We start from the raw sequence: 23,054 nt of genomic DNA, 5'->3' as shown, positions 1-23,054 counted from the left end.
ATATTTTTGTTTACGCTATATGAGTATATGCGAATGTTTATCTCTACTCTTGCCGATGTTGAGTAGATATTTTTATACGTCTAACTTTGAATAATAAGGTTGATTTGATCTTAATTACTATCAAGAAAGATAAGCGAAAAGAGATAAGTTTTTTGTTTAAATATTAAACAATTTTATTAAAAATATATATTTTTACATATAAACCATTACTCCCCTTTATTTGGCATGTTGGTTAATTTTTGGCAGCCCTAGCTTCATTATAGAAAATGTATGTAAACAACTTCAGTCTGGTACCAAACTTCGCCTACCACACCGTTTTTAAAAAATATGCCTAGTCTGGTGGAGTTAAGGTTCATAGTATATTAACACATTCCAAGGAGATAAGACTTAACATGCATAAGCCACAGAAAAGTTTATTATTAGCGGTAAAACATGCTATAGGCGAAGATTGGGGAAAATACCCATACTTCGCCTATTGCCTTCGGGGCCATTTATTACCAAGTTAACCAATTAAATTCAAAGCTTTAGTGGTATATACAGATAGTCAGGAGTACTAAAAAACGTTTTTTTGCCATAACGCACTAAAATGCTTTCAAATTTGAAAGATTTTTTGGGAAAAGTGTCAAAATCCAGGCGAAGATACGAAACTCGACGGTACTTTTTTAGAAGAGAAACAATTATTTAGTATTGACGGGGATGTCAGATAGTGTAGGTACATGATACAGATGTAACGTACACGTGTTTCATCTGCTTTATATGTAATTATTATATGACATCGAAAGAAACTAAGTTAGTAGCCCAATTCGAACGTAAGTAGGATTGATATCAGAATGACATCTAACTGATGTTATTCAAATATCGGGCATTTCGCTCGTACTTGTATTGGGCGAGACGCAAATAACTAAATAACATAATTCAAATTATTCAAATATCATGCTAATGTCAGTGTAGGTACGTTCGAATTGACCTGTAAGTTATTCAAGCTCAACAAGTTCAAGTGCAAACATACGAAATAAAGACTTTCAAGTTTGAACTGCTAGTAAAATAGCGTACATTGATTGTACGGACTCTTGGAACAGAAACTCGGGAACATGGACTGGACCCATAATTTCGAGCTGCGACGAGCGGCTTGCTCTAGCTCAAGTGTGTTTATTGCCAAAGTAAACCTTTATAAATGCGACTGTTACTATGACATGAAATTAACATGCTATGTAATGTAATGTAACCAAACATGTTATCTGTTTAAGTCCGGCTCTTCGTTCCATTTTTTTATAAACAGTCTGTAAAAACATGAAAATCTTGATATGGACCCATTATATTTAAATTTCGAAACATTGTCTCATTATAAGGATGACCCGCATAAATGTAGCATTGTGTGGTAGCTCCTGTTCCGGTGGTATGTCAAAATTATAATCACAATAAATATTTGGATCATAATAAATATCTACACAGTTTGACAGCAAAATCTTTTACGAAATTGAAGCTATAAAGTCGCAATTTATTGCTACGGAGGAGACCAGCATATATCTTACGATGCAATGGTTGGACAATTGACAGCCTTATGGTGGGCAATATTTTTATTGGGCAATTGCACCTATCAACTAGCGTCGTCGAAATTTCGTCAACTGTGTGGTTTATACTTACTGCCTTTTAAATAATGAATTTACGATGTTTACCTCTGTGTCGGGGAAACTTTAGTTGTATTTGCTACTTCGCAAGTGTACATTTATAAATACATAACCTTTAAAAGAAAATCGACCTCACAGTTTGAAATGTCATTAAAATTATTTTCACTCATAATGCATCTCATAACAATTACAATTAGCCTCAAGACGTAAAATACTTATCGCGGACGAGTTCCATTCAGTACCCCTAGTGTAACTTTGATCGACATCATTTTTGTATAGGATTTTGAGTTTCCAAAACGTCCCGCTTGGCGCGCTCTTTCGAAATCCAATACAAAATGAGACTAAACGCAAACGCGTACGTCACGTTTGGAAATCGAATTTATTTACACTAGGGATACAGGTGTTCATGGATTCATTTCACCAAATAGCATGGTTTTGCAATACAATGCAAAATCCTTGGGTTTTAAATAAATTGTAGATAAATCGCTATAAGTATGCTTTTAAGATTTGAGGAGTGCCCTCAATTTCTAATAGCATACATCATCAAAACTCAACCTTGACAACCTAACTTGCTGAACAAATTTAACGAAGAAGACATATCACAAACGCGAAGTACGTGTCGTTAAGGTGTTCCGTTCCGGTTTTCATCATAATTTCCACTTCATCACATGTCATTGTTTTGAATGTAAATGCTTCTTCTTTTTCTTTGGAGGACTCAACTTTATCTTCATATCTATACTCATTTAAGCTATTAGGCGAAGTTTGGAATCTTTTTCGTATAAATCGGGGATGTTGAATTCATTTATTGTAACACATTGATACCATTCCGAAGTAAAAAATTACACAGCTCTTTTTGTTGCCCTGGGTATCTCTGCGAATTTCTATATTTACGAAAATATTCATAATAGTATTGAATGTACTCTACTCTTGTATTTTATATCATATATTTTGATTTTTTAAAGTAAAATGAAAATAAAGACAAAAAAATAGAGCAAATCTTCCAAAATCATTGATAGTTTCATAAATTGTGAGCATAAATACATCGGAAATCAATCTTATATCAAAGGCAATAAAAACTACAGTTGACCAGTGCTATTTATATATAATTCCACATTACGGTTAAACCGTAAAGAGATAGTTTGTTTCTAAGGAAGAGACATGGGATCATTGTTATCTCAAAAATCATCCCTTAAGGGTGTGAAAAGGTGGGTGGAAGTTTGTATGGGCAATGAATAACCGCTGAACCGATTTAAATGAAATTTGGTGTAATCTATATCTTTGATTTATTCGAACAGGATACCAAACGTGACTTTGACCATACATTTTAACAGTTATTAACCTCAGACTTCGCCGAAGCTGAAAATAATAGAGACCAACATTTTGCATACATAAATACCAACGTTTCGCAAAAGAAATCGCGGGCAGCTAGTATATATGTGGTTTGAGTACCTCAATTAAAACAATTAAAGGAGTATTTACAATACCAACACAAGTATTGATATAATTCAACAGGAATTTTCGATTTCCGCATTACAAATGAAAGAGGCGCGAACTCTTTATCTTGGTGCCCATAACGGTACAAAGTCAGTTCGGAACATAATGCAAATTATGTCCTAAATAGAATTCGACAAGTCACTGGTATGGATGTCAAATAAATGCTAATGTGCGGTTCTTACGATGTTGCGATAAAAAAAAAATGATGCGATTAAATGTAAATTTTATAGCACTTATGTTATTTCCAGGTTCATAGCCAACATGTACACTTGGCATGCTAACAGTCCTGAAATAAGCCACTTACAATATTTTATAAATGAAACGAACCAATATACGAGAATTAATGTAGGATTTATCATAGGATTTCGGCAGGCAAAAATTAAATAAGAACTGAATTATTTCATTTTTTGTAAATGGATATAATATATTACTTTCAATATATGTCATGGTGTCGTACTCGTAAAGTTCGGCAATTTTTTCTACTTCACAAATACATATTATAGCGGATCTCTAAATCGTATAAATGTATTGTAGTACTCAAAGTGTAGTTCAAATGTATAATGGCTTTTTTGTAGTCTATATAAAAACTCGTTGCCGGGTCATGTCATCGCATCTTCGGTGTAGTGTTGCCCCACATCTGTTACAGTCCTAGTTACTATGAATCGACGATTGATATCACTTCTTTTTATTAACTTTGAAAGTGAGTGTTGTTTTGTGTAAATTGATAGAGCATTCAATTATTGAATGACACGTGATGTGCCATGATTGTGAGATATGTTGCTGTTGAGGCTTTTCAATCGGTCTATTCATAAGAGTGAGGAAGTAAACCTTTGTTTTATTAATTGTAGTTGGTAGAGGTATTCCAACGAAGGAGGCCACGCTCGCGCACACATCATTACGTTGGCTTGTAGACATAAACCTGTCAGCGGCAATCTAAATTTAGAATTTTCATCTCCATAATTTTAATATCTGTTTGTGTGTAATTCTAATCATTTATTATTATAATGAACTAAGTAGATACTTTCTTATAAAACCGGAGACCAATAACTGTACTTTAAAGGTGCCATTATTGGTTAGTTTACCTTACTGTGTGCAGTTTTAAATATGTCACCGAACGACTAGGTATCGTAAACCGGTACCCCTAGTGTAAATTTAGTCGATAGCGAAACGTGACGTACGCGTTTGCGTTAAGTCTCATTTTGTATGGGTTTTTGAACAGCGCGCCAAGCGGGACGTTTTGGAAAGTCAAAAATCTCATACAAAATGACACTTAACGCAAACGCGTACGTCACGTTTCGCTGTCGAAAATATTTACACTAGGGGTACTGGTGTCCTTCCAAAATCGAAACTCTGTTAATAATTACGTAACCAACAAATCAACCTATTAATCAATCAGTTTGCCTGCCAGCTGTAAAAGTGCTGACCCCCTGACTCATGCGCTAACGGTAGTCACATGTAGGTCAAGTACTCGGAAATTAGCAACATACTCATCGGTCACAAATTGACAACTGGTTTTGAGACGGTAAATAAATAGTAGACTGTGTGAGTAAACAATAGCGAGGAGGTTGGAGAACGATCAGGTGGTGCCATACATTACCCAACAAATAAGACAGGGGATAAGGTACATACACGAGAGCGCAACAGCAAAAGGGTCACGTGGAGTTTTTCCGTTTACATATTATGTTCTTGAGTCTAGTTCTAGTAGCTAGTTCAATTAAGGAAAATCTGGATTTTGGAAACGGTATTAAATTTCTCCGTACTAATTTTTTTTTAGTTCACGAACGAGCTTTTATCAATGTGCCTGAATAACTATTGTTTATGTGAATGCGAGCGGCATTCACATAAACTTATACTTAAATATAATTAAACCGGCTCCGGTACTTCTAAGGACCAATTTCCGTATCTTCTTATATATATCTGAGCTCAATCTGTCTAATGCAATTAAACACTTTTGCATTGAACATGTACTATTTATATTTAGCAACATCGTAAGATGCAATGCGAAATACGGAGTGGTTATTTCCTTTGTTGGATAAACAGGTAGAGCTACATAGCAGTGACGGACAGCCGAGAGTGCTATAATTGTCACTTATAAGGCTTACTCTAGAATAACAAATTCAACAATACATTTGTGCGGTAGCTTTGAGAATGCCGCTCTACACTTCTGTCTTACCGACGTTTATACCTACGCGCTGCAAACTGCTACTGTAGAGTCACATTTATGGACGAGTTAGACTTTGACAACCAACGTACATATTGTGGTTTGTCTTTTTTACTTTTAATTAAGTTTTTTCTTTTCCGTACCCTTACGGTGCGATTCTGTCCGTCCGTCCGTCTGTCTGTCACATTCCTAAATATCTCGAGAAGCACTTAAGCTACCGATTTGAAAATTGAAATAGTCAAGAACGACGCTAACCCGGACACATTGAAAGTATTATTTTATAATTTTATTATTTTAACTATGAAAAATACCTTATATAAAGAGAGAGCAAAATTTCAAAGTTCGTTGGTATCATTTGAAAGATCTTAAATTGTACATTCCAAAACGTTTTTTTAAGTATTTCTTTTTCATAGTGAAAAAAAAATATGAATGAAAATGTAAAAAGTACAATTCCACCCCCCCCCCCCCCCTTAATAAATTAAGTTTACCGAAGAAAAATTATACATTTTTTACATAATATTAACATTACTATAAATTTTACAGGAAAAATATAATCAGAACTCTATCGTGGTAACTTTTTTTAACTAACAAAAAACATTTACGAATTCAGTATGCAATTTAACCAACTTTGAGTGAGTTTATTACACTTGAAATTTCTATGGGATAACATTAAAGACACCTTTTTTCAAATAAAAGAACAATTTTTGAAATCAGTTCACATGATAGAAGAATTGTCCTCGAAATACTAACAAACAAGCGTGCGGCCCGCCTAAAGTTTAGCAGCCACCGCAGCCTTTACTATTTTATTAAACTCCTTATTTATTTAAACATTATGGTACAAATGAGGCATTTATATGAACTAACTAAATTAAATGATAATACCTATTACAAAATGAAAACTAAAGTTAAACCTAGAAATAAAATAAAATATTGCTAAAAATACATTATAATATAATAGGGCTTTACTATTTTAGACACTTACATGGCGAGTCGTATTTATTTATGGTAATTTATGTTGATTATGGGGAACATAAATATGTTGATTAAAAGTATGGTGAAATACATAGGTTTAAATTATATGACCTAGGCAGCCAATAAAGTTCTTTTTCATTTTGATAAAAAAGAATCGCTGCTACACCTTCAGTCAGTAGTACTGAGAGGTCTCAGACGTTACTTACAGGCCGGGCGTCTCACTCGCACTAATAGGTACTTGTGCGGACAAGTCTGAGCGAAATCGCGCGATATGATAGCTGATATGATTCCAATATCGTTTTGATGTCAGTGCACATTCGAATTGACTTGTTATTATCGTGGCACTTTGTATTTTGCTATTAAAATACCGGAAATGGCAGAAAGTAAGCTGCTTTTAATTCCCAAATAACAATAATGCATCGCATATTTGCATACATCAACGATAGTGCTTCATGCATCTCTGATTCAGACTATTGACTATCTAATAAGTGAGACACAGTTTTAATTCACTAAACTCTATTATAGACTGTAAGATCGTTCCTATAGTGTAACTTGATCTAGGTATAGGTACAGAGATTCATTAACCACCTAACTTAGCCTGAGCTCACACTTATACTAGTTTGGCTAAGAGGATGCGCTTGGAAACTCTTATATGTAAACACAGTGTATTTAGTTAGCAGTAGGAAAACGGATGAAGGATTGTCTACGAGACTTCGAATATGGCGTTGTACGTGCTCCCGCGGTTGCCCGAGGTGCCTGCGCCGTGCTGGCCGGGCCGTGACTTTGACCCACGACTGCTTGCGTGTATGTTGTATTATGCAATTTCATCATTTTTTACGATGTTATTTATGTAAATTACTCATTAATGGGTAATTTTTTGAGCGTTTCCTTGTTAGCAAGTGAACAATATGTATGTACGAGTAGTCAGTTTCCTCATGATGTTTTCGTTCATCGAGAAGAGTGAACATTATAATTATAACAAGGTAGGTCCCTACTTACATAATATTAACATTACTATAAATTTTACAGGAAAAATATAATCAGACCTCTATCGTAGTAGCTTTTTTTTAGTAACAAAAAACATTTACGAATTCAGTATGCAATTTAACCAATTTTACGTGAGTTTATTACACTTGAAATTTCTATGGGATAACATTAAAGACACCTTTTTTCAAATAAAAGAACAATTTAAAAAAAAAAAATTGCATCACACTGTAGCACACTTTTTCATCGTGTGTCATGTAACTTAGGCCACTCAGCCACTGGAGGGTTTGGTCACTTTTTATTTAGTATATAACATTTATTTCAGATTATAGTGTGTCATGCAATCGTGAATAATACAATGCGCTTTATAGACATGCTAAATCGCCAGTATGGACATTAATAGGAAAATTATAGTATGCAATTACACAGCACAGTAAGCACAGTAAGGCGGTTATCACACTGCTCCGCACTTCGGAGCGGCGTCCGGCGGTGCTGCGTTTTTCTAACGTACTGTATGTATGACACACTGGCTCCGCCTCTCCGTACGAAGGTACAAATTGCACGACGGTCCGCACTTTCGGACAGAGATATGATGCGGACCGCAGGGTATGCCACACTGGGCTCCGTAGTACCGTACGAATTTTTGGGCATAAAGGCAAGTTCGACGTGCACCGCAATTTCGGACGGAGATAAGGAACAAACCGGTGCGATACGTCGTCGCCGCCCGCGAATTCCTCGCTCCGCACGCCGCAACGAAATCCGGCAACAGTATGATATAACCGCCTAATAGGTCAAAGCAGTAACCCATCTCGGCACGATCGGTTCGTACACGTTACATGAACGTCAATACTTATTAGAAAGAGTATTTTCCATTTTTCGTACTGCTTGCACAATTAATCTTATTTGCTGTCTTACAATTAGTTGCATTTCCATTCCAAGTATGTAATAGTTAATCATTTAATTACAATTAGGTACCTACGTATATATGCAATGCCTAACTTATACCGCTACTATCATACTTACTTGCGAATTTTAAGACAACGTAAACAGTGAATCATAATATATAACGCGATGAAAAATTACGCAAAATGTTGAGATCACCAAAAATAAATTTCATTACAAACATTTTGAGAATGTCTTGAATAATTTTTTATTTATTTGACAGTAACTTCATTTCACGGACGACTTATTTTATCGCTCCGTCATCAAATACACAGAATCGCAAATGAGTTATTTTCCGGTATTCATGAAATTATGACATATATTTGATAAACGTGTTTATGCGATTAAATTATAAGTTACGATACAGTATTGGAAGATTATTGATTTTTCCTGCCTTTATTATCATATGCCAGGAAATGAAATATACTAATATTAGAAAATGTAACAAAGTGTTTAGCTATTTGGATTTACATCCATGGCGCAAAATCGGCACAACAGATTTCATTGATACTTCATATCTCGGAATTCATCCCTTTCGAAGTTGCCATACGGGTTCCTGCTCCATCGAGGCACGCTAAATGGTACCTGATTGCTCAACTTAATTTGATATAAAGTTAGGGGTTGATGAACTTTTAGTGCTTGCAAATTTTGAAACAAGATAGCAAATTAAGTAATAAATTTGTATAAAAGAAGCTTGTTGACAGGGGATGCTGAAACAATATTTCACAGCCAAAAACGTCAGATCACGAGATTAGGTTTAGGCGGCGAGTGTAGTTAGCACTGCCAGTCTAGACGAACGGCTCCGAGGGATTTCGGCTTCTTTATGTAGCCAGAGAATTGAGGAAGGCAGACAACACTCGTTTTCGTATTTTATTGCTTGTACCTTGTAGAAGGAAAGATTGACGTGTAAAAATTTATTTGGCATTTTTAGAAATAGGTGCCTTTAGTGTATTTTTATAATAAAATATGTTATTTTATTGAGTGACCGAAACAAAACCTTAAAAATAACTCAGTTTATATGAAAGATAACCGACAAATGTAACTCAGTAACATGCTTCATCCCAAACAAACCAATCATGATAACAGGCTTCACTTTGTCTTTTCTAAATAATAATTTGAGTTAAATAAAATAACCATCACGAATCCTACTTGGCTCAAATGCTTCCATCAGGCTGGCAGCGTTGCCGTCACGAATTTCTTGTCCTCCATAGCTTAATGTGGAACGGCATGACATCAGCAGCTAAGGCCATGGTGACTGCCTTCTTCAACCATGATCCCACAATGCACAAATGCGTCGTCGTCGACATCCCAACACCTCTGAACGAGGGGATTGTCCGGCCGCTCATCGCCACCGCATCGCATGGAGAGTTAAATCTTTAAGACACCATAGAGATTAAAATAAACTGGGCTATAACCGCGAAAATCGAAGTTCGTCATTTGTGGACAATTTTCTCTGTCACTCTAATTAATATTAGTAAGAGTAAAAAGAAAGATCTCCGCAATTTGCGAATTTTGGTTTTCGGGATAGGCCCTGTGGTAAGCTGTAATCTTTCTTGTCAAATACCTATATAATAATTATTTTAAATCGTAAATTAAAAAAAAAATAGATAAAAGTGTAAACCGAGCAACTTTCATTTGGTACCAAACTCGACCATACTTTCTTGCAAAGAATATGACCAGAATAGCAAGACCCCTCACAAATAGCTTATTGAGCTTCTAAGTTCTTCTAGCTCCATGCCCCCCATCAAGACTGATCGTAATTTAATGACTAATATACAATGCCCTGAACTACACGTTTACCCACTTTCATTTAGAACTAGTTTACTTAAGTTATTGTCCATTAAACTATCCTCTGATAGCTCAGCTTAAAAACATCGAAATGCCGGGATGTGCCCTTAGCCAGACGTGTGTTCCAGAATATAAGAACTTTACTTCGCTTCACTCGCTCGTTCGATTATTGACTTGTAATTTATGTAATACAATTTTAATATTCCTCCGATTGATATCTGACAGTAATTATACACATACTCTTACCGTTTCAGCGCCTATTGTCCACAAACTAGTAGGTAGTGATTTATCAAAGAAATCGGTACTCAATGTGAAGGGGCTGAGCCTTTTGTTTCTTTCCGGAGACTTAATTGTATGCATTTGAGCGTTCAATACACTCATTAATGAGCTCCCTACTAATTCATCTCGAACAATGCCCCCTGCAAACTCTGGACGGGAACTATATAGGTAGGCCGGCGCTTTGATGCGGATGTACTTTACCGGTTAATATTAAGCTTCGTTCGTTTGGTTATCAAAGACTTGTTTACTGCTTAAATCTAGTTATTACAATCCGAATGACGCCTGATTGTCATTGTTGCAGTTAATGTACGCGAAATATGGCTTTTTACAGGGTACCTAACTGAAGCAGTTGTTAAGGATTTAAATATGACTAGGAAAATATTTTGCTGAATGTAATGCCAGCAACACAGATGGGCGTATTCATATTTATTCAGAATCTCTTTTCTAATATAGTAAAAGAAACTGAAGAGTATATTTATTTATTTATACAAGGGATTCCAACAGTAAAAGATACATTTAACTTAATTAACATTTTTGTTGGCAAAAGGAAAATGTCGGTGTTAGGTAATTGAAATTATATACATATGGAATTACCGGGATTCGAACCCAGCACTGTCAGCTTCATTGGCAGCCAGTAGGCTAAGCGGCGGCCGCTACCTGTGTTATCATTTTCACAATAATGAATGTTCACATGTATATTCTAAAGCTTATAAGGTGTTAAACCAACCTATATTATAAATTTCATATTACTAATAATTACATACTGGATAGATATGTAGGTACCTACCCTATAATTGGGACGCTTAACTTCAAACTCGGATAAATCCACTCTACCCTCTTAGGAAATATGTACCCTATTACCTTTTCTTAATACCAGAAACTCAAAATCTGACAGACTATCCGAGCTTGAACTTAAGCGACTCAATTGGTGTAACAAATATACATAATACTAATTGTTACGCAAATTATATATGTTGCATCGCAAGATTGTTTTGTTTTTATTTATTTGCTTTCACCCTAACCTTAATCAAAAGAAATTGTTTCTTGTACAACATCCTTGTATACACACTTCATTGTGCGTGGACAATAATAACCCACAAAGCGCCAAGCACCACGCACACCACCGCACCGGCTACACACAGACGCACGCACACGCACCCAGCCGGCGCATGCACTAAAAGTCCACTGTTCCTACGTTCCGTTCACCCGAAGTTTAGTAGTTAGAGCGCGTTTGCCGAACGCGCGTCTGTCGGGCGGGCGACGCTCATCTGTTTATTTTCATTCACGAAACTCCCACTTGAAACATTTTTTTTTCTTAACATAAACTCAACTTCTTAAGTGCCAGTGTTATCTCCAATTGTACTGTTATTTCTTTCGTAGTTCGGAACCGAATTAGCCGCTAAGAACATTTCAGTTGAAGTTAGGACACTGTGTGAATTCTGAAAAGTTGTTTGTAGAGCAGTGCTTTCAGTTTCGTGTTGTCCCACTCTGTCGCAGGAAGCTCTGAAGGGAGACTTGTTTTGTTTTCATAATTTTCTTTGGTGCGAATTCGTAGCGGATTGAGAATTAAGATAGTGTAAGTATGCAGCCAGTTCTTGTTGGTGTAATTTACGCTTGTCTGCGATGCTTTACTGTTGGAATGCCCTTAAAGTAAAAAGGTTTGTTGAAGTTGATTACCCTACACTGAATGTTAACTTGTTCAATTACAATTCAATAGTTGGATGAAGTTTTATTTACTTTTAAACTTCATTATGAAAAAATGTAGAGTCAGCTGAGTGTCAAATTATTTTGAAAATAATTTGACACTTTGTAATATATAAACCACAGCTATGCCACTACGTTAGATGTTAATTTTCAAAATTTTAATTATTATGAGCGTTAGGAGCACCTAATTTTTGCAATAATCCTAACCTAAAAATACCTTAGCTCTGATTATTTAAATGATAATAAAGTTGCTAACAATTTATTTTTTGAGTAGCGTATTATATTTTGAATAGCGTATTTTGAATTACATATTGCACAATGACAGTTAAAATTTGACTCTATTAAGTATATTATATTAAAACTAATCAATAGTCAAAATTATGCCCTGATAGAGCATAGCGTAAATCGTAAACTAAGTTAAGACGAAAGTCCCATTGAAATCACCTTTTCATATAAACGTAGTCCACATTTTCCTTTCCTTATTGAAAATATTTTGACACCGTTTGTTGTATATCAACCACAGCTATGCCTCTATGTTTGATTCATCATTTAAAAATTTGAATGAAATCTGTTTTTCGCTCCTTACTTTTACAATAATCAAAAAATCAAAAAAGTCAAACGTAGAAGCATAGCTATGGTGAATATACATCAAATTATGTAAAAATATTTTTAATAATGTCAATGTCCAGTGAGGAAAATGGGGACTACGTTTGTATGGAAAAGCGGCCGTCCCCTTTCCTCTTAATATCGCAAAGGAAAGTGACTAAAATATTTTTGCACTTATTTTATTCTCTACAAGTATGTTTCTACTAGTTTCCTAACTGCCCCATTTCTTTATTCATAAGTGAATTATGATTTATTTGCGGACTCCGCCGGTCATATGGTGGCTCTAATTATAATTACACAGGCTCGTGTTCATTAATACCACGTTCTATTTAGACCACTACACACTACATTGATGCACAACTTAACTGGAAGCACGAAATGCAGGCACTGAGCAATACTATTAGTTCCTCTTGTTATGCCTTACGCTGTCTACGAGATGCTATAGATACCACGCAACTAAAAATGGTATACCACGCTCTTATAGCAGCAAAGCTGCGTTATAGCATCAAATTATGGGGCAACAGCTATAGCTATAATGTAAATGCTGCCTTTGTACTGCAAAAAAGGGCAATTAGAACGATTGTACGTATACCGCAAATGGCATCTTGCAGAGAGCATTTTATCAAACTCAAAATCCTTACCGTACCGTGTCTTTACATACTTGTACTTTTAACGGACTTAGTAAAGCACCTACACAAGTATGAGAGCGCGACCGAGAGAGAAAGCAGGCTGTCTACAAGGCGGAAAGACATAAAAAATGCTGTAGTCCCTAGGCTTAACATTATGAAGCACGCCGCAAGTTACCAGGCCGTCTTCCTTTTCAATAAGTTACCCACTGAATTTAAAACAATTACTAACAGTAAAATTTTCAATGCAAGACTCAAGAGTTATCTTTTAAAAAAGTCGTACTATTGTATAACCGACTTTATAGACGATAGCTGTACTTAATTTTATTATAGTTTATTTGAATTTTTGCTGAGTTTACGTTTTTACTATGTACATATTAGTGTATTATTCTAGTAGGATACCAAAGTGACGATATTATTATTTATTGTTGACATATCTTAGTTATTAAATTTTAAATTTCTAACATTTTTTATTTTTATTTTTATTGATATTTTATTTGCTTGGTTGATATTTAAATCTTATTGACATGATACAAATTTCAGTTAATATTATGCATATATTCTTCAATACTTTTAATTAATATCGTCATCTTGGGATCACTAATTAAGCTTTAATTTCTTTAATATAATGTAATGTTTTATTTTTAATTTTAAGTTATGTTCAACACAATATTTTATTGTTATGAATGAATAAAGAATAAAGAACACTTGTAAATGCTCAACTCAAAGCGGCGAATTTGGTCTTAAGACGGTCAGAGACTTAGTAAATTATAAAGACTGATAGTAACGTTGCCGTCTTCTCCATTGTTTTAGTATCTAAGTACCACAATATTAGCCAAAATAGTACATGGCTGGTGTTTCTATTATGTAAAATTCTGACGCGGAGGCTGTAAGATATATGTGCGTTTTCAAAGAAATTTCGGTTCGTAAAGTGCTACTGCCATAATAAGTAATCGACTTTATTTTACAACAAAACCGACAATGTACGATGTCTTTTGTCTGAAAATGTCAAATATATATTATCTCGAGTATATTTATCTCGACTTGGCCAAAGGTCTTTACAAGGATATGCATTAACAGTCTCTTCTATTTATTTTGTCTCTGGTTTTCAGATTCGATATTTCAGGCGTATTCTGATTTTAACAACAGATTATGAATTCGATCTGGATAAGTTATGGATGTGATCTGTCAATGTCAAAAGTGACGTTTTTGGTTGAATAAATGTCACTTTTGACACTGACAGATCAGATCAATAACTAATCCAGATCTAATTCATAACATGTTCTTTAAATCAGAATACAAATATGTAACAAAATGAGCGCTATTTGTAGAGCCTGCATCTGCTTCCCACAATGAAATGGACAGTAACCTAGATAAGCTCCACTTATCACTTGGGAGGTTTCGTTTCCGTGAGACTGAAAATTACTAAAGGTTATCAAACTTCTATGAAGTTATGACGTTTAAATAACAATTGCACAGTCATGGCTATCAAAATGGCTGTCGACTTAGCTTGATCTAACTCTATTCGACTTTGTTTTCTGACAGCACGTGACACTAAAAGCGGCCGCATAGTCGGATATCCGTATTGACTTTTGTAATAAGTGGTAATGACACCGACGAAATGCCAAGTTTTCGTTAAATTATGAAGAAAGTGGAAGATCGCACGAAACCTAGTTCCTATTTTCCTCTCTGGATATTCACATAGAAAATAATTTTACACAATTTGATATGCACTGTGGAAAATTAATGGGTCCTTGAGGGAAAGGTCCATTTTACTAAAAGGAAACATTATCTTATTTTTAAATAGAAATAAAACTGCATTAAAAGATTATTTCGTTTGTTTCACAAAAAGTGGAAAAAAACACTCGTTATTTTAATCCATTAAAATTTCTGCAAGAAACATTATAGGTCTTACATTACACTCGTCTGTCGTACAAAATATCCTTAAAATGGAATATTTCGTAGGTTTTGAATTTTTAGCCGGTCCGATTCCCGGGCGACACATGCTTAGACTTGCACAAAAAATATGTACAATACTGTACAAATGGCGGACTTAATGCCAAATGGCATTCTCTACCAGTCAACTATAGGGCCAAATAGAGACACAATTGTTGCAGAGAAAACAAAAATAATTAATTAAAAAGAAAAGCAAACTAATATATTTATAAACTACATATAGATATTATATAAATACAAACATACACACACACAATTTTTTTTATACTACGTCAGTGGCAAACAAGCATACGGCCCGCCTGATAGTAAGCAGTATCCGTAGCCTATGTAAGCCTGCAACTCCAGAGGAGTTACATGCGCGTTGCCGACCCTAATCCCCTCCCGCCCCTCGTTGAGCTCTGGCAACCTTACTCACCGGCAGGAACACAACACTATAAATATAAGACACTCATACATACAGTTTACCACCAGTTATCTTATTAAAATTAAAAAACCTTTAAGTAAAATGAGGTAACTTAAGGTTTTAAGGCATATTCCCTCCAGGGCCCATTAATTTTTTCCTCATTGTATATTTACCAAATGGTTTGAAATCTTGGATTTTTTAAGTATTGATTTGAATGAAAGAATCCAAAAAAGGTTCAGAAATCGGCTTAAAAAAAATCGTTGCGCATTTTTGAATCAAAATACGGCTGTCATAAATAGCAATCTTGAGGCGTTTCTCTAGCGATTCGAATCCTGAATTTTCGACTTTCGCTCGATAGAACAAAAATCACGAACATGGGTCTAAAATTATGTCTAGTATTTTGCACAAAAGCTAAACATTGAATATTATTTTTTTAAATGCTGAGGGATCTCAGCGATTAGATACTTTTTTTTATTTTTAAAAAACAAAAAATTAAAATTAAAAAATACATCTCGTTCACGCTTACGGTCAGTGGGAGTGAGAGAAGAACACGAACTTATCTTACCTTAAGAGCTCTAATAGGCTTCTTTTTTCGGTATAACAAGAAAATATAACTTACCTACGTGTACCTAAATATATATTAATATGTGCTTGCTCTGGGATGAAAATAGATGAGCATGATAAATTATTATAAAGTAAGATTAATGTGTACCTACTTTGCGTTATCAGTGACCATAAGTTAGTATTTACAATATTATGCTGTTATCTGCGCACTGTTTGTCTGTGTTAACGCGAGGAATGCCGAAGGACCAGAGGAAAAGCGCAGTCCAAGAAATACAGAGGGACTATGGCTATGAGAAAACTAAAAATGAGAATAAAATTAAAAAGATGTTAATTATGAGGCCGACCGTACCTGGGTATAGATTCCGATTTGTTAACGGCGGCCGCCGTATTTAATTTTTGGTTCGTTCTTCTCTCTCCTTACTCCTTCACACTCACGTTTATCACTCTCGTTTATAATAATTATTTCATCGTATTATTTATTCATATTATCAGGAAAAAAGTATATTGATTTTTCACTTCATTGACGTTGTCCAACCATTGACATGTATTTTAATTTTTAGCTTCTTTGTTTTGCGTTTAAGTAGGTCGGCAAAAAGGCGGGTGATATGAGAATAAAAATGAGGTTGAATAGAGTAGATAGTATGAAAGAAAAGCGAGCGAGATGGATGAATATGAATGATAATGAATGAAAAAGGGCGCGAACATTTCCCCCCGACCTTAAAGGGTTCCTTTAAAGGAAAGAAAAACTAAATATAATAAATAATAACCCTTATCATCAAATTAAACGAACATTCACAATAATATAGCGAAATAATGAACTAAAGAAAAAGTATTATTCTAACGAAGTATACTCCTATTAATTATTGGTTAGGCAGAGGGCATAATCGCACGACAGGACGGACGAAACTTCCTTTATTTGTCCTGACAGTGACAACGCGGGTTGAGCCGTCCTTCGAAGGATGTACTGCCTCTACGACGCCTAACGGCCATGAAAATGGCGGCGCATTATCTACTTTTATGACAACCACTGTACCAGTTACGATAGGAACTGATGGCGTGGTCCATTTAGCTCGAGACTGCAACTGATGCAGATATTCTGCACGCCAACGTTGCCAGAAGGACTGCACTATCTTATCCAGAAGTGCATGTCGGTCACGCAAATTACCTGACTCGACCAATGGAGCAGGTAAGGACAACAGCGGAGCAGTGTTGAGGAAATGAGCCGGGGTGAGAGCTGAAGGCTCAGCGGGATCACTACTCAGAGCTGTCAGTGGTCGCGAATTTACAAGGGCCTCTATCTGCGCAAGCGTAGTCAGAAGCTCCTCATATGACAGTATTTGCGTACCGATTACCTTGAAAAGGTGATTTTTTACTATTTTCACCATGCTTTCCCATGCGCCTCCGAAGTGTGGAGAAGCGGGAGGAATGAACTTCCAATCAATGCGGTTCTCCGCGAGCTCCATCTCCAAATGTGGACGATGACCGTCTAAAAACTTGTAGAGGTCACGCATGTAAGAGTTGGCACCGGTAAAATTAGTCCCATTGTCCGAATATATGCATTGTACGGGGCCACGCCGCGCCAAAAAGCGCTTTAAAGCAGCCAAAAAATTGGCGGTACTCAATTCCGTCGCTATCTCGATATGAAGGCAGCGCGTCGTGAGGCAAGTGAAAATGCATAACCAAGCCTTGCGACTCTTGACTCCTCTGCCTCGAGTAGGAGTGTACTGCAAGGGCCCTGCATAATCACACCCCGTATGTGTAAACGGTTTATTCACTTGATTCACGCGACAGCTCGGTAGGTCTGCCATAAGCGGGAGAGACGATTGTGGATTCGCTCTGAAACACGTGTTGCATTTGGCAACGCGGTCGCGAATGACACGACGAGCCGACAGTATCCAATACTGAAGCCTAAGTATAGTCATTAATGACTCAGGACCAGCGTGCAAATGCTTTCTGTGGAAATAGTCGACGATCATATTGACTACATGATCACGTCGTGGAAGCACAATTGGGTGTTTCTGCGAATATTTCATGTCAGCATTTGACAGCCTGCCTCCAACACGAATCAGCCCGTCTTTATCTAAGAATGGTTTAAGCTTTTGCAAGGCAGGTGAGCAATACCTTTTGCTCTTTATTTTATCAATGTCGTCGCTAAAGTGTTCACTTTGCAACGATGAAATAATTTTACCCTCAGCGAACTCTAGGTCATTTCGGGAAAGTGCTGAGAAGCGCGGTTTCGGTTTAAGAATGCGGTACACGTATACCACGATGCGCAATAATCGAGACCACGACGATATTCGCTGAGCGAGTGAATAAAGTGGTGACTCTGACACATCCGTAGTTGCAGCGTGTGCAAGAGGCTTAAGCTCCGGCACTTCACCGATGGACTCTCGATCGAGCTCCCTTAAAGGCCATTCCGATGGATGCTTGGAAGCCCAAGCCGGTCCCGTGAACCACAAAGGATGGTCCACGAGCTTAGAAGGCGTCAGGCCACGGGACAAGCAATCCGCGGGATTTTCTAAGCCCGCCACATGATGGAAGCAGTTGGCCGGAATAGCTTCGATAATCTTAACTACCCGGTTGGCAACAAACGTTTGCCAGCGGTGGGGGGATGACTGAATCCAGCAGAGAGCAACTTTCGAGTCTGTAAACGCGTAGACCTCGTTAATGTTATAACGAGGTTCGAAGTTATCTTGCACCTTCCGCATGAGCTTTGCCAGGAGGACCGCAGCACACAGTTCCAATCTCGCGACGGAGACTGTTTTAAGGGGACAGACCTTCGACTTGGAACACACCAGCCGAACTGCCACTTCGTCTCCCTTTAGAACCTGAAGGTATACGACGCCTCCATATGCACGCTCGGATGCATCACCGAAGCCTAAAAGGTTTATAGTACAACCCTGTGCTACTCCAAGATGGCGCGGTATTTGGATTCCATTGAGCTTTGGCAACTCCGAACAGAATCGTTCCCATACATCCACAATATGGGGTGGGGGAGTCTCATCCCAGTCGCATTTGATCAACCAAAGCTCCTGGATGAGGAGTTTTGCGTATAAGACAACTGGAGCTACTAAGCCCACGTTATCCCATAGACGTGCCACTGCGGACAAGATCGTCCTTTTAGTGCACGTTGAGTCTGGCTCTGTCACCTTGAAATGAAAGTAATCACCAGATTTATTCCAACATAAGCCAAGGACCTTTTGGGAGACCCCTGGGTCGATTTCAATGTCTACGGAAGCCCGATGCGAAGCAGGTATTTCGCGTAGCACGGCATCTGAATTGCAGGTCCATTTCACAAGATCAAATTGACCGCATTTGAATAAATCAATCAGCTCCCTAGCCGCGGCGATAGCAACAGACTCATCCTGCTGCTGCGAGTCATCTGACATAATGCTAAAGCATACGTCATCCATGTATGTACAAGAGGACGCGATCGCCGCTGCCGTTGGGTACTTATGCCCATCGTCTGCAATTAGCTGACGGACGACGCGGAGCGCGTGATAGGGACTCGACTTCATACCAAAACACACGCGATTAAATTCGTATGTGGTAATGGGATCTGCCGGGCGGAATCTATATAAGATTCGTTGAAACTTGCGTTCCGCTTCGCGAACACCAATCTGTAAAAACATTTGGCGACAATCGGCCGAAAGCGCTATTTTGAATAAGCGAAAGTTCAGAAGGATTGAAAACAAATCCCCTTGAAGATTGGGCCCCGAGTGCAAAACGTCATTCAGCGACAGACCTGTGCTTGTCTTGCTACTCGAATCCAGGACCATGCGCACTTTAGTCGTTGATTTGTCCTCGCGTATGACAGCATGGTGAGGAATTATGTATGCGACAGCTGGAGAGGCCTTCATGGAGATAGTTACCTCCGATATGTAACCCTTACTGACGTATTCACGAATGATATCGTCATAGGCGGCACGTAACACACTCGATGACTCTAGCTTTCTTTCAAGGCAAAGAAAGCGCCTCTTAGCAGCAGAATGCGACTCTCCGAGCTTGAACACGTCATCTCGGAAAGGCAATGCGACAGTATATCTACCACTAGCGTCGCGCGTAGTGGTGGCGCGAAAATAATCCTCGCATTCAAGGTCATCTTGACTTTGAGCGGGCGGAGCGGATATTTCCTCAAGTTCCCAAAACCTTTTGAGAAGGTTATCTGTGGAGTCTTGAACAGAAGTACAACATGCCGAAGTATATTTACGCGGTGACTGTAAAGCAGGGACCGAACCCATTAAAATATACCCCAATACTGTCTGAATAGCCGGTGGCAGATAGTCCACATCGCTTTTAACAATGTGCGGCAGTAACAAATGTGGAAATATAGTTGCACCCACCAGTACATCAATTGCGACGGGCGTATCCAACGTGTCGTCAGCCAAAGGGAGGCCATGAACATGTGTGAGGGTTGACATGTCCACCGGCACTGATGGCAGATCGTCGGTGATGCGATCGACCACAAAACTCGAAACGTCAAAGTTGACGTTTTCGTCGAATCGCGAAAATATTTTAATATCTGCGTTACCCTTAACAATTTTTTTAGTTTTTCCAATGCCAAATACAGCGCTTGGCTTTTTATCAAAATTCAAACCTAAGCGCTTACAACACTCCTCAGTAATGAAGTTACTTTGTGACGCGGTGTCAAGTAAACATTTGACGACTTGCGTGCCACCCTTATTATCGCGGACGATAACCTTTGCGGTGGACAGCAAAACCGTATCACACGAAGATGTTGAGTTTTGTTTTGACATCTTATTGTTAGAGGCCGCTAATGCTTGAGTCACGATAGACGTGTTACAAGATGTGCTTTCCGGCGGCGGTGAAGACGACTTAGCTACGGCGCTCGCAGATGCACTTGACACATCAGACGTCGTAGCTCTTTCATCCTTGTCTTTGTCAAAATGCAACAGAGTATGATGCTTTTGATGACAAACTCGACATTTCACCTCGGAATTGCACTCGCGGGTGCGGTGTTTGATACTTAGGCAGTTAACACATGCCTTAAGCTCTTTAGCGCGTTTGAAGCGTTCAGAAGGCGTTAAACTGTTGAGGGACGGACATTTAAATAAATGTTCATGAACAATATTGTCACAAATACATTTAGTAGTGCTCGCGCAAGCAACATAACTTTGTAGTTTTGGTGCGGCACTACGCGGTTGAGACGACTTAACACCTTTTTCGCGCGATGGATTTGCTGCGGCGGAGACGACGACGGTGCTTGGTTGCACATTTTGATAAATCCTAAACTGACTCTTCACAAAATCTGTCAAATTGCAGAAGGTAGGCAATTTCGTATCTCGGTGTAACATTTCAAATGCTCGAAGAGTGTCCTGGTCTAGCTTCTTTAATGCCATATGAAGGAGCATGAAATCGGATAAATCATCGAGCTTAAGCGACTTAAGCGCATTCGCAGCTGTGACAAACTTATCGATGAATGTTTGAAAATTAGACGAGGAAGCGGGACCATTAATCTTTAAATTGAGCATTTGATCCATGTAGGTCGAGGCAAGAGTGCGCTTGTCTTGAAATCTGTCAATTAGACTATCGATGATAAGCTGATAGTTTTCAGCGCTCGGAGTTATACCCGCGATGACGGCTTGAGCTTTTGGTGACAATTTCCCAATAAGATAGAACAGCTTCTCTTCATCAGTAAGCGACAGATTTTCGTGCACTCTGGATTTAAAACTAGCGTAGAAAAGCGGCCAGTTACGTATATCTCCATCGAACGCTACCAGTTCCATCGTTGGCAAAGAAGGTCTGGCTCTCTCCACTATAGAAGGCAGCGAAGAGGCCGGCGGTGCGGCTGGTTGCAGCCGCTTAACCACTCTCCTGATGCGGCAGTACAAATCTTCGAAGGCTATAATCGGCTGATAATTAGGGACAGCAGCCGCCCTAGCTCTTAGCAACGTACGATTATACTCATTAACCACCTCTTTGAACTCTGATCGGAGTTCGTCGATAGTGTCAGCAGCATCAAGGAAACTCTCGCGACTGGCTAAATCGGTATCGACAATTAGCGATTTTTTGTAAATACCCTGGACGAGTTCAAAGAAGATATTGCGTTTTGCTTCAAGCATCGACAGCTCGTCTTCATAATACGCGCTGTCGACGCTTTCGATATTTCTTGTATCTTTCGCCATAATGCAGGAGACGGGTTAAGTAGTTTAATTTTATTTATGCGGTAAAACAATTTATGTTCCCATGAATAAGGATTAACTCTTATAAACGTATACCTAAATTGCGGGTGCGATTAAGAAATTATATTTAGGTAATTAATTTATAAGGGCGGCGCGGCGAATAGTAATACTCATATAAATAAATACCTAAACTGCGGGAGCGATTAATATAGAATAATTTAGGTAATATTTATAAGGGCGGTGCGGTGCGGGAGGAGAACGATTAGCAATGAATGTATGAGGAGAGAAGGAAAAGAAAAGAGAATCCGGTTCGAAGACCAGAAATGTTAACGCGAGGAATGCCGAAGGACCAGAGGAAAAGCGCAGTCCAAGAAATACAGAGGGACTATGGCTATGAGAAAACTAAAAATGAGAATAAAATTAAAAAGATGTTAATTATGAGGCCGACCGTACCTGGGTATAGATTCCGATTTGTTAACGGCGGCCGCCGTATTTAATTTTTGGTTCGTTCTTCTCTCTCCTTACTCCTTCACACTCACGTTTATCACTCTCGTTTATAATAATTATTTCATCGTATTATTTATTCATATTATCAGGAAAAAAGTATATTGATTTTTCACTTCATTGACGTTGTCCAACCATTGACATGTATTTTAATTTTTAGCTTCTTTGTTTTGCGTTTAAGTAGGTCGGCAAAAAGGCGGGTGATATGAGAATAAAAATGAGGTTGAATAGAGTAGATAGTATGAAAGAAAAGCGAGCGAGATGGATGAATATGAATGATAATGAATGAAAAAGGGCGCG

The 23,054-nt window shown here is 37.8% G+C and overlaps 2 protein-coding genes across 3 annotated transcripts in view; one reads left to right on the top strand and one right to left on the bottom strand.

Moving 5' to 3' along the window:
* Positions 1–11,464: 11,464 nt before the first annotated feature.
* LOC133524362 (matrix metalloproteinase-2) overlaps positions 11,465–23,054 on the top strand; it is a 239,586-nt gene continuing 227,996 nt past the window's right edge. Inside the window, exon 1 of one of the 2 annotated variants that reach the window (XM_061860339.1) lies at positions 11,465–11,824. The gene's annotated coding sequence lies outside the window, so the exon portion shown is untranslated. Of the gene's footprint in view, positions 11,907–23,054 lie in introns of both variants that reach the window. The other variant, XM_061860340.1, reaches the window with a different exon arrangement.
* On the bottom strand, positions 16,968–22,253 carry LOC133524571 (uncharacterized). Its single transcript, XM_061860655.1, has 2 exons — positions 20,717–22,253; positions 16,968–20,629 (listed from the first exon to the last, which is right to left on the bottom strand). Exons 1-2 carry the CDS (start codon positions 22,251–22,253, stop codon positions 16,968–16,970), a joined length of 5,199 nt encoding a protein of 1,732 aa, XP_061716639.1.

The sequence above is a fragment of the Cydia pomonella genome, chromosome 13 (assembly GCF_033807575.1).
Source record: "Cydia pomonella isolate Wapato2018A chromosome 13, ilCydPomo1, whole genome shotgun sequence".
NCBI lineage: Eukaryota > Metazoa > Arthropoda > Insecta > Lepidoptera > Tortricidae > Cydia > Cydia pomonella.
Note: the sequence above shows the minus strand (reverse complement) of the source record. Positions and strands in the feature narration are given on the sequence as shown.

What these genes read in the sequence shown, in the direction of transcription:
- LOC133524571 (XM_061860655.1), bottom strand. Translation starts at nt 22,253, where the DNA reads ATGGCGAAAGATACAAGAAATATCGAAAGCGTCGACAGCGCGTATTAT. An exon ending in CTTCATTACTGAGGAGTGTT is followed by an intron (nt 20,630 to 20,716) that starts GTAAGCGCTTAG and finishes AGGGTAACGCAG; the next exon opens with ATATTAAAATATTTTCGCGA.